The sequence below is a fragment of the Diabrotica undecimpunctata genome, chromosome 8 (genome assembly GCF_040954645.1).
Source record: "Diabrotica undecimpunctata isolate CICGRU chromosome 8, icDiaUnde3, whole genome shotgun sequence".
NCBI classification, from domain to species: Eukaryota; Metazoa; Arthropoda; class Insecta; order Coleoptera; family Chrysomelidae; genus Diabrotica; species Diabrotica undecimpunctata.
Window position 1 is genome coordinate 128,584,999 of NC_092810.1, and position 13,556 is coordinate 128,598,554.

The 13,556-nt window shown below is 32.1% G+C and overlaps 1 protein-coding gene across 1 annotated transcript in view; it reads left to right on the top strand.

Annotated features, from left to right (window-relative positions):
• The first annotated feature begins 6,707 nt into the window (after nucleotides 1–6,707).
• hig (locomotion-related protein hikaru genki) overlaps nucleotides 6,708–13,556 on the top strand; it is a 43,732-nt gene continuing 36,883 nt past the window's right edge. The window contains exon 1 of the mRNA XM_072541019.1: nucleotides 6,708–6,962. Within this exon, the coding sequence (XP_072397120.1) occupies nucleotides 6,878–6,962 (85 nt within the window). The 5' untranslated portion in view covers nucleotides 6,708–6,877. The remainder of the gene's footprint in view (nucleotides 6,963–13,556) is intronic.

Sequence of the window (13,556 nt, forward strand, 5' to 3'; positions counted from 1 at the left end):
TTTAAAGTCAACGCAAAAAATGAAATTCCATATACATACGAGATTAAATATCTAGTTTTATATAATTGATAAACATTTTAATTAAATTAGTATTTTTGTAAGTACGCATATGTAACTTACAATTTATATTTATACAAAAATATTTCTTTGTTTGAATATATTTTTAAGTCTCACGCACAAAGGGTTCTACTTTTATAGTAGGCTCTACTTCAGTGAGTTTTTATGTTTATTTAGTATTTAGTATGCTTTTTGATTCTTGTAATCTTTGTAAGCTTCCTAAATAAACATTATTATTATTATAATTATTTGGTTATTGTTGTTTTTTACAAAAATTAAATTTGGTTTTTGTATACCGTTAATCTATTTGATGATTTTGTTTATTCAATGATTTTGGTTTTGTTAAGAAAAAATAAATTTTGTTTTTATCTTAAACGCTCATTTTAACTTTTTTATGCTTTTTAATCTAGATTCTGTCCTGACCTGTATATGCAATAAATATGTCACTAATCGCAAGATTAAATTAATTTCCGTTGCATAATTTAGTAATCCACCTAACTTTAGGAGATAAATGTTTTACATATAGCCAACCCTTGTTCCTAATCTCCGTAAGGCAATGAATTATCCTGAAATAGTTTACACCCTTCTGTTTTATCCCGAATGTGCTAAGGGATAACAGTTTACAGTAAACATTCGATCACAAATCCACCCTCTAGTGACCTATTTATTCAGAATGGTATATATGTGAAATTGCGATTGATAGGCCAGTTACTGATTTTTACCAGACTTTTCCAAATTTCGGGCGCAACACGAGAACAATGAGTGCACGTACTTTTTTTTGTACGCTAACTCTGACGTCACAATTGCCAAATAGGCAGTTTTTCTGAATATTTTACTACACTATGGGTGATCAACTTTTGTAATAAAATCCGTTAAATCTGTTATTATAACAAGTACCAAAACTTTTGTTTACAAAAATATGAGGTGGCTGTAAGATTAACGTTTTAAAATTAGTTACAAATATATAGGATCTTCCATAATAAAACACACAATACAATTTTCAAAATTTCAATGAAAATAAACAAGTAAAAAGTTCACAAGTCCTGTATAATTGAAAAGGGGTATACAAGAATTGAACAAAAGTCATAGTTTTTGAATGATTCTCAAAGTAAAAATAGTTTTGACACTGTTTTCTTGTAGCATGTCTAAGTTAAATTTTGGGTTCATATGGGATTAAGCCGAAATGAATTCTCCTTGTAGTGAACTGTCAAAATTTTTATTAAATATACAACCATTTGCAAATAAAAATGACACATTTATAAGAAAAAACAACACATTTTTAAATAAATTATCGAAATTTAATTCAAATAATATTTTTGTGAGTTTTGACATAAATAATTATTGATTTACAAATGCGACATTAGATAAGACTTTGAATATAATCAAGACAAAATTAGAGTCATCATACATTGGCAACTAGAACAAGACTAAAATATATCAGCTATAATGGAATTAATGACATTATTTACTGATAATAAATATTCTCAATTATTTCTTCATTATTTCTAAACAATATTTAAAACCCACAGTATGGTAGAGATATGCATATGATGTATTCTCAATATGGCCTCATGGATCAGAATTGTTGGACACATTCCTGAATGATATAAACGATAAAGCAGAGACAATAACATTTACCATGGAAAAGGAATAAAATAACACACTACCTTTCCTGGATGTTTTAATCTCTAAGAACGATACTGGATATGAGACTTAGGTGTATATAAAACTAACACACACCAATAAATATCTACATTACAAATCAAATCACAATATCAGTATTAAAAAGGAAATCATTAAATCCTTATACGATAGAGCCTAAATTACTTGTTCTAACGAAAATTCGTTGTTAGAGGAAGAACATTACTTTATCGTTTATAAATAAGGAATTTTCAACAATCGACCGAATAGAACAGAACAACTTAGAACGAGATCCTACAGCATACACAAGGAATAATTGTACGTCAAAATTGTCATTCACGTTAAATTCAAGCGAATTTTATGTCATTTTGTCTACAGCGTTACTTAAAGCTACCAGATTTTTAGAGATGCCGTATTTGACAATTGCAGACTGAATATATGAGTGTAAACCTGACGTCGAGGCTCTGAATCCCATTTATTTTTGAAGTTATACTTCTATACGCGCGCTCCACGTTCGAAATTTGTACGGGAGTGAATCGGTGAAATCATTACATATGTAAGATAATGAGTAAGAGAGAGACAGGAGATATATTTTCTCTCTCTTCCTCTCTCGAGAATAAAAATTCTTTTGTATATATATTTAATATTATATACATTGTATATATATATATATATATAATATATATATATATATATATATATATATATATATATATATATATATACATATATAATATAATATAATATTTATTAATATTATTATTTAGGTGATATGTTTTGTATTATTTATTAAATGTTCATAATTATTTTAGTCTTTTGTATTTCAAAATAATAATCTCAATAAATCACTGTATGACCGAGAACTGTCAATTTTGAAATACGTTTGTGTCATGTCTAATTGGCACATATTTTACGTGTTTGGTTCATACGCTGGTGTATGTGAGTTCGAATCCCAATATGAATTTCCTTTTTTATTTTTGAAATATTTAAACACCCCACGTTAATTTTATTAAATATATGTAATATACGCAAAAATGCTAAATTTTAAAATAAAATAAAAATTTACAACATAATCCGAGTTGATGGTTTTTGAAGTTATACTTCTATACGTTCGACTTTGGAAATTTGCACGGGAGTGAATCAGAAATTTGCACGGGAGTAACAAGCCTCGTTAGGCATGTTAAATTATAAATTAAAACTTGTAATTATCTCAAGAAAGTTCAAGTGTGTACTTATATCCACAACAAACAACAATTAAATATTGTATTTGTCAATGCCAGATAAATTAACAGTTGTATCACCAAACAATATTTTTTTTATTGATATTTTTATCATGGTAAATTAAACATATGCGTAAGTAAGTTACGTATATTGTCATTTTTAAATACTTATGAATCTTGCATTTTAATTTGTATTGTATTATTATATTGAATTATGTTGCAGTGTATTGTATTGTATTTTTATATTAATAAAAAAATTAACAATGAATTTTACCGCAGAGTATGTGTAAAAAAAATTTTTTGCATTCAAGTCCTTTTATACATATATGAAAATAAAAATATATATTTTCATAAAAATATTGATGCAATCCTTCATTTACTTACTATACTCCTATTACAGGTCATATATTTATACACAGCAAACGATGCACCATATACCTGTATACCTAATTATTTTTCTCTTTCTGCTCTCTCTTACTTATAGCATTACATATGTAGTGATTGTGCAAATTGACTCCCATATAAATTTATTACGACGAACGCGTGTATAGAAGTATAACTTCTACCGGCAGTCCCACTGGACTGCCACACCCGTTTTTTTTATTAACTCAATTCCCAAATTTCTTGGCCTTCTATTTTGGCTATATTCTACATCAAACGTGACTTTAATTCGCAGTCGATATATGGAAGTATATATTTTAAAAGTTACATCACCAAGTACATCACCATAGGACGGTGGTCTATTAGGATAAAATGATCTATATTTCAAAATTAAAAGCATATACTTTTGGAAAATATTTAGATAAGTACATTTTTTTTGGTGCCTGAAAGGTACTGAAAAAACCAGATATGTATATTATTTATTTATGTAAGAAATACCCTTTTCAGCATAAACCCAGTTCTGACAGACCACCGACAAGTATCGGAGTATTAATCCTAAACAACTCAACGGAGGTGACTCAGGTGATCGAAGATCGATTTTAACATGTTGTAAGTTTGTTTTTTAATGCCGTCATGAAATGGAAATTTTCTTCGATTAAGAAATTTTTATTTTCTAAGAAGAATGCTGTGTAAAATGGCAGCACAAGTGTTTTAAAGGAAAAAAGAAGACGAGGACTCTTTTATAAACTATGGCTTGTCATTGTTTTATTTTCTTTTGCTTTGCTAGATTGTGCAAAATTAGGTAAGTACCTTATTTTATGGAGGATACGAATATTACGCGCCAACAACTAAATTATGCGCAAATAGCATAATTATACGCCGATTGGAACACTGCTGTAGCGCCAACACCAATATTGGTGCCAATCCCTTTGATGTGTACGCAAAAACCGACGGTCCACGGAACTCCCAACATTGGAGCAAGTCATAAAAACGTTGGTGCCAACATTGGCTCCAACACAGTTTTATCGGTACACAACACACATTGGACGAACGCTGTTGGGGCTAACGTTGGTACCCATGTGTGGAGACGGCGTAATAGGAAAAAAATTGAATTATTAAGTGGGTGTTCTTAACAGTAAAGTATTATATTTTTATCAGCTAAGGTGATATATTTTTAAAAAGTTTCGATACGATATTACTGTCAGCGTCGGAATGCAAGAAGATTATTTTATGATTAGAGGGCGGCTATTCTCAAAATCTGGACAAATAATTTCAGAGCGAAGAAGTCATCTGCTGGGACGTAATGTAAAAAATATTTTATTTTTACATTGTAATTAAGACCTCTGAGCATGTGTAAAATGTGTCAAGTGTTATTTTAATGAATATTTTTATTCGGTATGTATGTTTATGGTATTGTTCGTAATGCGCATAAGTCCAGTTGCAGTCCTAACTGCAAGACGCAAGAGTCTCACAGGCTTAGTTTTGTTCTTACTGAAATCTTGCACGGTTAGTCTTGGTCTTGCTAAAATTAGGCGGTCTTGGTCTTGGTCTTGGTCTTGCGAAAACGCAAAGACAAGACCAAGACTAAACACCAAGACCGATTTTGGGTAACATTAACTACAATAGAACAAAACTAAATGAAGAAAATATAAAATGCCGGATAATAACAGAAGACAAGTGGTCATCATCATCATCATCATCAGTGGCGTTACAGCTCTTTATGAGCCAAAGCCTTCTTCAGAACAATCCTCCATTCGCCCCTGTCTCTGGCAACTCTTCTCCATGCTCTAATTCCGATAGACTTCAAATCATTTTCTAGGTTGTCTTCGTACCTAAGTCTCGGTCTTCCTCTTCTTCGTTGTCCGATCGGCCCTCTTCGGTCAAAAACTTTTTTGACTATGGTATCTTCCTCTCGTCTGATTACATGACCTATCCATCTGAGGCGTGCTACCTTAATGAATTTTACAACGTCAGGTTCTCCAAATCTTCTATACAACTCAAAATTGTAACACCTGCGCCACAAACCTTGTTCTTTTATGCCTCCATATATTCGTCTTAGTATTTTTCGCTCAAAACGTTTGAGCAATTCTTGGTCATTCTGTGTTAGTATCCAAGTTTCTGAACCATATGTTAGCACTGGTCTTATTAGTGTTTTGTATAAAGTCGGTTTAATTTTTCTAGGCATTTTTGAGGCCATCTGTCGTCTTAAGCCATAGTAACACTTATTGGCGAGCACTATTCTTCTTTTGATTTCTTCACTGACGTTGTTATCTTTGGTTAGCAGCGACCCTAAGTATATGAAGGTGTCAACACTCTCAAGTTCTAGGTCATCAATTATTATTCGTGTAGGTGTCGGGTTGCTTGACCTAGTGCAACACATATATTTGGTCTTTTGAACATTTATATTTAGTCCCATTCTGTGTGCAGATGCTCTTAACGACCGAAATGCTTCAGTCAGAGATTCTGTGGACCTACTTATGATGTCTATGTCATCTGCGTATCCGACAATTTGTACTGATTTGTTAAAGATAGTACCATTCGTAGTAATCTGAGACTCTCGAATTATTATTTCTAATGCCAGGTTAAATAAGAGACACGATAGTCCATCACCCTGTCTTAGTCCATTTTTGCAATGGAAGGGTCTTGAGAGATCGTTTTGGATTTTTACCATGCTCTCTGCACCTGTGAGTGTAAGTTCAGTTAACCGGACAAGATCAAACGGAATGCGAAATTCTACCAAAGCAAGTAGAAGTTTATTTCTATTAACGGAGTCGTATGCGGCTTTGACGTCAACAAATATGTGGTGGGTGTCGACGCCAAACTCTAGGGTTTTTTCAAGGATCTGCCTCACTGTAAATATCTGGTCCGTTGTTAATTTATTAGGTCGAAAACCGCACTGATATTCTCGAAGACAAGTGATAGGGATCCTGAATTCGGTTTTATGGCAATAAAATACAGAAGATACAAAAAGACGAATATACAATACAATATTAAAACTAGTGTTAATATATAGGGCGGAAGTATGGCAATTACCCAAAAAATATAACGCCAAACTATTAAGTAGTACTGAAATGGACTTTGAAAGTAGTAATTTAATTTAATTTTTAAATATATATCAAAATCTTAATAATATGAAAATATTAACATTTTTCCGGCTGGATATCCTAATTTTTTTAACATTTCCGAAACTGAGTTTTTATCATTTATCCCATAACCGATGCAAAGGTAATGGGATTCAATTACAACAACATAATTTATAAATATACTTTACACATGTCAACTGGCCTATTTTATTTGTGGATTTATCCTCTCTCCCGTTATCCTCTCTCCTGATCCTGCAGGAAAAAGAAATTACGCTAAGTCGGCGTAAACGCTTGCGTCAATCCGAATCAGCTGTTTGGATACATAGCCTAATGCGATTTCGGCCAAATCAACCCTCTAAAGCAATTGAGAACTCTGGGCTTGAATATACATCTGCCCTTAAATGAGATTCTAGTATCTCGTCTGTATATAATTTGTGATGTATTTACAAATCGAGTATCTCGAAAAGAAAGTGAAGTGTCGGGGTGTTTATTGTGATGCGGTTAGCACTGAAAATTGTCACGACTTTCGTTGTTTTGAAAACATTTCTACCGCCGGTGTTTACGAAGTTAGCACGGGAAGGTATGTACATTGTTTTATTTTTTGTTTTTATAAGAGTTTTAAACGGTTAATTGCTGTATTGGGTAGATATATTAAGATATATATTACTAAACTGCACAATTCACAAACGTTTCGGTACTGATTATCATTTCGATTCCACTGATAATAGTGAGTGATTAATAAAGAGTGGAATATATGTAACACGACATTACCAAAATATGTGCATATAATAATAAAATATGCATTATTTTTACTAAAAATATTCAGCTATTTTTCTAAATTTGCCTAAATATGCAAATACGTATTAAAAATACTCAAAATTATTAAATATAAACAAAAATGTGATTTTCATCACAATCACAATCAATAATTGTGTCTTAACCCCATAAAAAAACATAATATTTAACTTAACAATTCCACAAAGAAGTAGTTTTAGAACATTGATAAATATTTACGTTTAATACATAAGGTAAGGACGCCAATTAAGGCCACGTGAAGGTTTAAATGGCTATAATATTTTATTCAGTAAAAATATGGGGGGCAAAGTCTTGTATACGTATTGCCTAACATTTTCATCGAATTTCACGATAAAATACTTAATAAATAAATAAAGAAATATAAAATTTTAACATTGAATAAATCTTGAATATTTGGCCTTATTTGGAACTGGTAACTTAATAAGGCCAGTTTCATTTTTTAAAGAAATTTACGTGGATAATAAATTTTAAACCTAAGAATTAAAGAATAAATACAAAGTTTAGTGAAAGAAACTTTTATTCATATTAAAAACAAAAATGTGTCAATACATTAAGTACATATATCGCACATTTACACACATCGAAGACATACAAATATATCCTTGTCATATCTTCTTTTGTTAATCCTATACATTCCTCGTGGATATACTTATTACAACAAACACACTGGCGCATATCAGCCACTCTATCCTCATCACACAAGAAACAGTACCATGAATCTTTTTTTAAATTTGGTTTTGGTTTTACTGAGCTATGAGATTGTGCACTAAATAAATCTTGCATTTAGTTCTTCACATGGAGCTTTCTCACTTATTTTTGCAACCTTATTTTTATCATATTTATTTGACGTGTAAACTGTCTTCATCTGAGATGTAAGTTTGAAAAACTTTGGTTAGTCCTTTTTTTTTGACACCTCCTCAAAAATTTAACACCTTGATGTTGAAAATTCCTTGAAAAATTTAACACCTCCTCATCCCAGTAAGATTCAAAAATTGCTGAAGACTGCTTTATCGAGTGGTTGAAGCTCATGGGTGGTGTTAGACGGTAGACAAAACACAGTTACATCTTTTTTTATTGCAGCTTCTACAATTATAATTCTAAATGAGATGAAGCTCTATCAAAAATTAAAAGGGCTGGTCCAGGAGTTTTGAATCGGCAGAAGTGATCTAATCACTCTATAAATGCATCTGCTGTCATGCTTCCTTTCTTGGTCATAATTTTTGTTTCTGCTGGAATATTACAATACCATTCTGGTTTAACTCGTTGGCCTGTCATAATGATAAATGGCGGAATGCTGTTGCCTATGCCGTTGCCACATGCCACGATATTTTCGCCGTGCTCTGGTGCAACGATATTAACCCTTTTATCATCTTTACGTCCTTTTGCATCCTTTTTCGTCCATGTTGTAAATTTGAGCAGGTTTTCCTGCGAAGCCTTTCTCATATAAAATCTGTCGAAGTTTCTCGAAATAGTCACTAATAACTGTACGATTCAATATTTGGGCCCTGGCCAAATTGAGTTTTTGAGCCCGACGCTTTGCAATGTCAGGATGTGAAACCTAAATATTTAGGGGGTATATGGAGAAGGAGATGATAAATTAGAGAAGAACTAGCAAAGAAGTTATTATAAAAAGAATGGCTTAGCTCAAAAGAACACAGAGACACAAAACCTCAAGCAAGAATTCGTGCTAGCCTCACTACACTAGAATTTGGCTTTGAGATAAGGGAAAAAGAGATCTTTTAACCAAAAAATACAATATAATAAGGCAACTGAAAATCTGGAACTATAAAAAGGGTAAGATAAGAGAATATACGGAAATGCCTAGGAAAATACTGAAATGGGCGCCAGCTAATTTCTGAAGGAAATTAACGAAAAAATAAATGACGTTATGAACAACAAGGAATAAAGTACTATTGATATAAAAACCGAAAAAGACACTATTGACCTTGTTCTGCTATATTATAACTGTAAGCAGGAACTGAAATAAAAGAAAAACTACTTGTAACATATATATTTATAATATTGACAACTAACAAACAACTTACCTATATATATATATATATATATATATATATATATATATATATATATATATATACATATATATATATATATATATATATATATATATATATATATATATAATTTCAGTCGTGGGGCTACGGTATACGAGGACCAAAAAGCCACGACAAAATGAAATATCCCCACTACTTGGCCAAACGAAAAAAAATGTATTAGTAAATATATATGTAATCTAAGTCCATGGGAGAAGCGAAATCTTAACACTAAGGTTAGTTACTAAAGTTAAATCCTAGATAGGTGAGGTAGGGAATATAAATACTAAAAAAAACCGTGACGGATCTATGTGTAAGTGTTATGCTTACACATAGATGCTGGGAGATATCTAAAGTGATCAAGTGTGATGAGTATGGCCAACAGACTCGGAAAGATATATATATATATATATATATATATATATATATATATAATTTTAAAAACCCTGATACATAAATTTCTTCCCTTCCCTTTTAAAAACCGCTATACAAAATCATGAACCCCTTCCCTAACAATGAATCTAATTTAATTAATTAATAACCATTTACCTAACTTCTTATAGATGATACAAAAACTGTAATAAGTACTAACCTTGGTATATGCATATACAAAGTTGTAAGTTACAAGAAAAAACCTTAACCCTATGAAACTTGATGTTAATGTCTGTCACAACACCACAGCTGTCCTGGTTAAGTCCCCTTAAGACTCTGGTGGTCCTTGGGGCTCCGAAAAAAGCGAATGAAGGAGAACGCTGTGGTTTTGGAGACAATCGTTTCCTGGTTAACAATGGGTTGAAGTAGGTGTTTGGTTAAACTAATCCTAATATTAATCGTTATCCTAATCGGGTGAAATCTGGGTTTTAAATAATCATTTCGGCAGATTTGGAAGCCGGGTTTTTCAATCAAGATTCTTTATCATATTATGTTGTTCCAATTCCTCCCTTGATGTTCGGGGAAAATATTAAATCCAATCCCAGATTTTCTACCCGATTTTAAGACGAAAAATGCCGCTAAAGGCTTGGAGAAATAAACCTCGCTGTGTGAGTTGCTGGCCAAAACTGACTTTAGACGAGCGCCTCTTGACCACTTTAGTTGTTATACTTGCGCATCGTACCGTCTATTGCCCATAAACGTTTCATAAACTGGATTCTGAGGGGTTTTAGGATTTTAATAATTAATTATATTAATTATTATTAATATAATTAATTATATATTAGCAGTTGTGACTGCTACAGATGCCAAGAAAAAAAAACAATTTCATCCATTTTTTCCAGCTATCTCCTTTTTAACCGAGTATGGATGCCTTATTCCTGTCTCTTTGACAAAAGCATACACGTTTTTTCGTAATATTTTGGGGGTTAATGGCATACCCACGTCACACAATCTTCCTATACACCTAACCAATTTATCTTCCTGAGGTTTTGTAAGTACTGGAGGCCGCCCAAGTCGTTTTTGTGAATTACCATTAGCTAGATGGTTACGTAATGTACGCCGAGGAATATTAAATATAAGTGCTGCCTTATGAACAGCCATGCCATTTCGTTACGGCATTCATTGCAGTTTCAATGGCCTCTTCGGTCCACTCCGCCACTGTGCCCTTTTCCTGGTGTAGATATCTACAAAGAAAAAATATTTTAAACGATTATGTAAACAAATTGTTTATAATGTCAACCAGCTCTTAATAAGGCCAGTCGACTTATAATAAGGCCAATTAATTGGCATTATTAGGGCAATGTTTACTTTTCTATTTAACATAAAAGAACAATAAGAAAAAGCAATATAGCGAAAAAACAGTACCAGTTCCTAAAAAAGTATTAATTTTCTATTGCTTTACAAAAAATAATATTTGGTTTATATTATTTAAGTAACTTTATAGTGATTTTATAACAACTAAAGCTGGATTTATAGTTTGACGGACTGTAAACGTAGACACACTGGAAAAAGATCAACATAGAATTTTTGTACTCTTATTTATAAATGAACGTAAACGCTTGACGGAACGTAAGTGAAACGCACTGCAACGGAAGAGTTGGCCAACTTTCATCTTTTACAGTGCGTTATTTGCGTCTGGCCAATCAAAAGGAAGAATTTTGTGCTGTCAACCAAAGTGAACTGTCTGGCCCACCTACCATTTTGTAAAGTTGCTTATCAACATATTCCAATTTTGATTTTGTTAATTATTGGTTAGAATGGACGTTAAGAATTTATAAAATAATAATAATAAATAATAAAAGTATATTATAGTATCGTAGTCACCAACTCTAGCCACTCTTTCTATTCATGCGCAAAAATTTCACTCCGTCGATTTATAAATTGAAATAATATTTACAGTCCGTTTGTTACGTCTCCAGTGTCTCTACGTCTACAGTCCGTCAAACTATAAATCCAGCTTTATACCTAAAATTTATAACCGAACTTCGGCATTTATAGTAAACACGTGTCTAGTATACTTCGCACTGCTGTTTGATACTACCATGGACGTATTTATACGTCCATGGATACTACCGAGTTACCGACTGAATGGCGTAGGCGTTTTTGACTGGGAAAGCGATTTACAGTGACATCTAGTATATATTATCTATATTTAAGGAAATATTTACAATTGGCCTTATTTCACGACACACAAAAACTGATATCATAATCAAGAATCTAAAACATTATAGTATCAATTTATAATTAAATATTTTTCAACTGAAAACTTTTACTCTCTATCACTAAAAATGTGTTTGGACACAGAAAAAGTTCTTTTTGCATCCCTTGACGTTACAGGGCCATATTTTAATTTAGACAAGAAACTAATTTATCAAGTCGTAAGATCGTCAGAAAAGTTGCTTTCATTTATGTAAAACTTATATGTACAACAATCGAATCACTCATTTTTTTCTAATACATTTTCTAATTTATTTTTAATTTTAATCCTTGTATTTCCGGGAACTTTTTGACAATGAGCAGAAAAAGTGTTAAAAAGATTAACCGAATCACTTAATTGTAAATTCCTTTGTTCTAATGACTTTATTAAATCTATTAAAACCAAAATAAACTTTTATAAAGATAAGTTCTTTAGCAATTTGTACGTTACTTAAAAGTTCTTGACTTTCAGTTAAACACTGTGACATTTTGAATATCTGACACAATGTCTTTTATGGTATTAAAATGATTTACGTAGAAAATTCCTACTTAATTCCATGTGCCCCATCTTATAATTACAAGCTCTGGGGGCAAGCTTACACTTGGTAACTAGTTGTAGACACTAACATCGATAGCAAACGCCTGATAGCAGATGCATTATTTATTTTAAAATAAACTATATTATTGCGTTCCCAGAATCATTATCAGTTTTTAAATTTCATTTAGAATAGAATATTACACACGCTGTTGTAAACATATAATACGCGCTATTGTAAACATCTCTTTCCAAGATTGTATTATTGGATTCCCGGAATCATAGAACCCATATAGATAAATCGCAAAAAGATTTTCTAAAATCATTACCTGTCTGTCCGATTAAATTTTGTAACAAATATTTCGGCTAGCCCTCCACTTGCGATTTGTAGTCGCGCGATTGTTTAGTCGCAAATATTGAACACATTGTTTTAAATACAAGTCATCCATTTGCGATTAAATAATCACAGCAATTAAGAAAACGCAACCTGTCTTATTTTTACCGCGATGCAATAGTCGCCTTACCACAATGAATCATACGAACAAGCATAGAGACACAGTATTTGTGTCTATGCTGTGATAGAGATATGCATCCACTACGATTGTTTAGTCGCGATTCTAAAGCCAGCTCAGCCTAGTGTGTCTTCAACAATATTTAATTTTAAATTGTAGTTAAATGTCAGACAAACGAGGAATATGCAGGAAATTTTAGGGGCATTTTGAGTACTATTAATTCAGAGCAGTTGATTCATCAAAACTAGGTACTTTTTGACATGCGCTAGTATTAAAAAAAATGTTCAGGATGTTCACATAAATCTTCAAATAGCATGTAAAACTGTCCAAGAAAAAATCTTTGAATTGTTAACGGATGAATCGAATAACAATGCTTTCGTCGTTTTCTTCTCGACCAAAGCAAAAGAGCGATCACACATGTAGTTTCGATGTCATCCATTGAAAAAAAAATTTAATTCAGCGATTTATAAATCGCAGTGGAGGCACCCCCTAGACTTTCTACGACAGCGATTGTTTTGTTGCCGTGACTAAAAATCGTAAGTGGAGGGTTAGCCTGAGACCTTAGCTATAAACATAAATAAGGTCCGACGGACCCGTTTTTACTTTAAGTAACAAAATTCATTCGACGC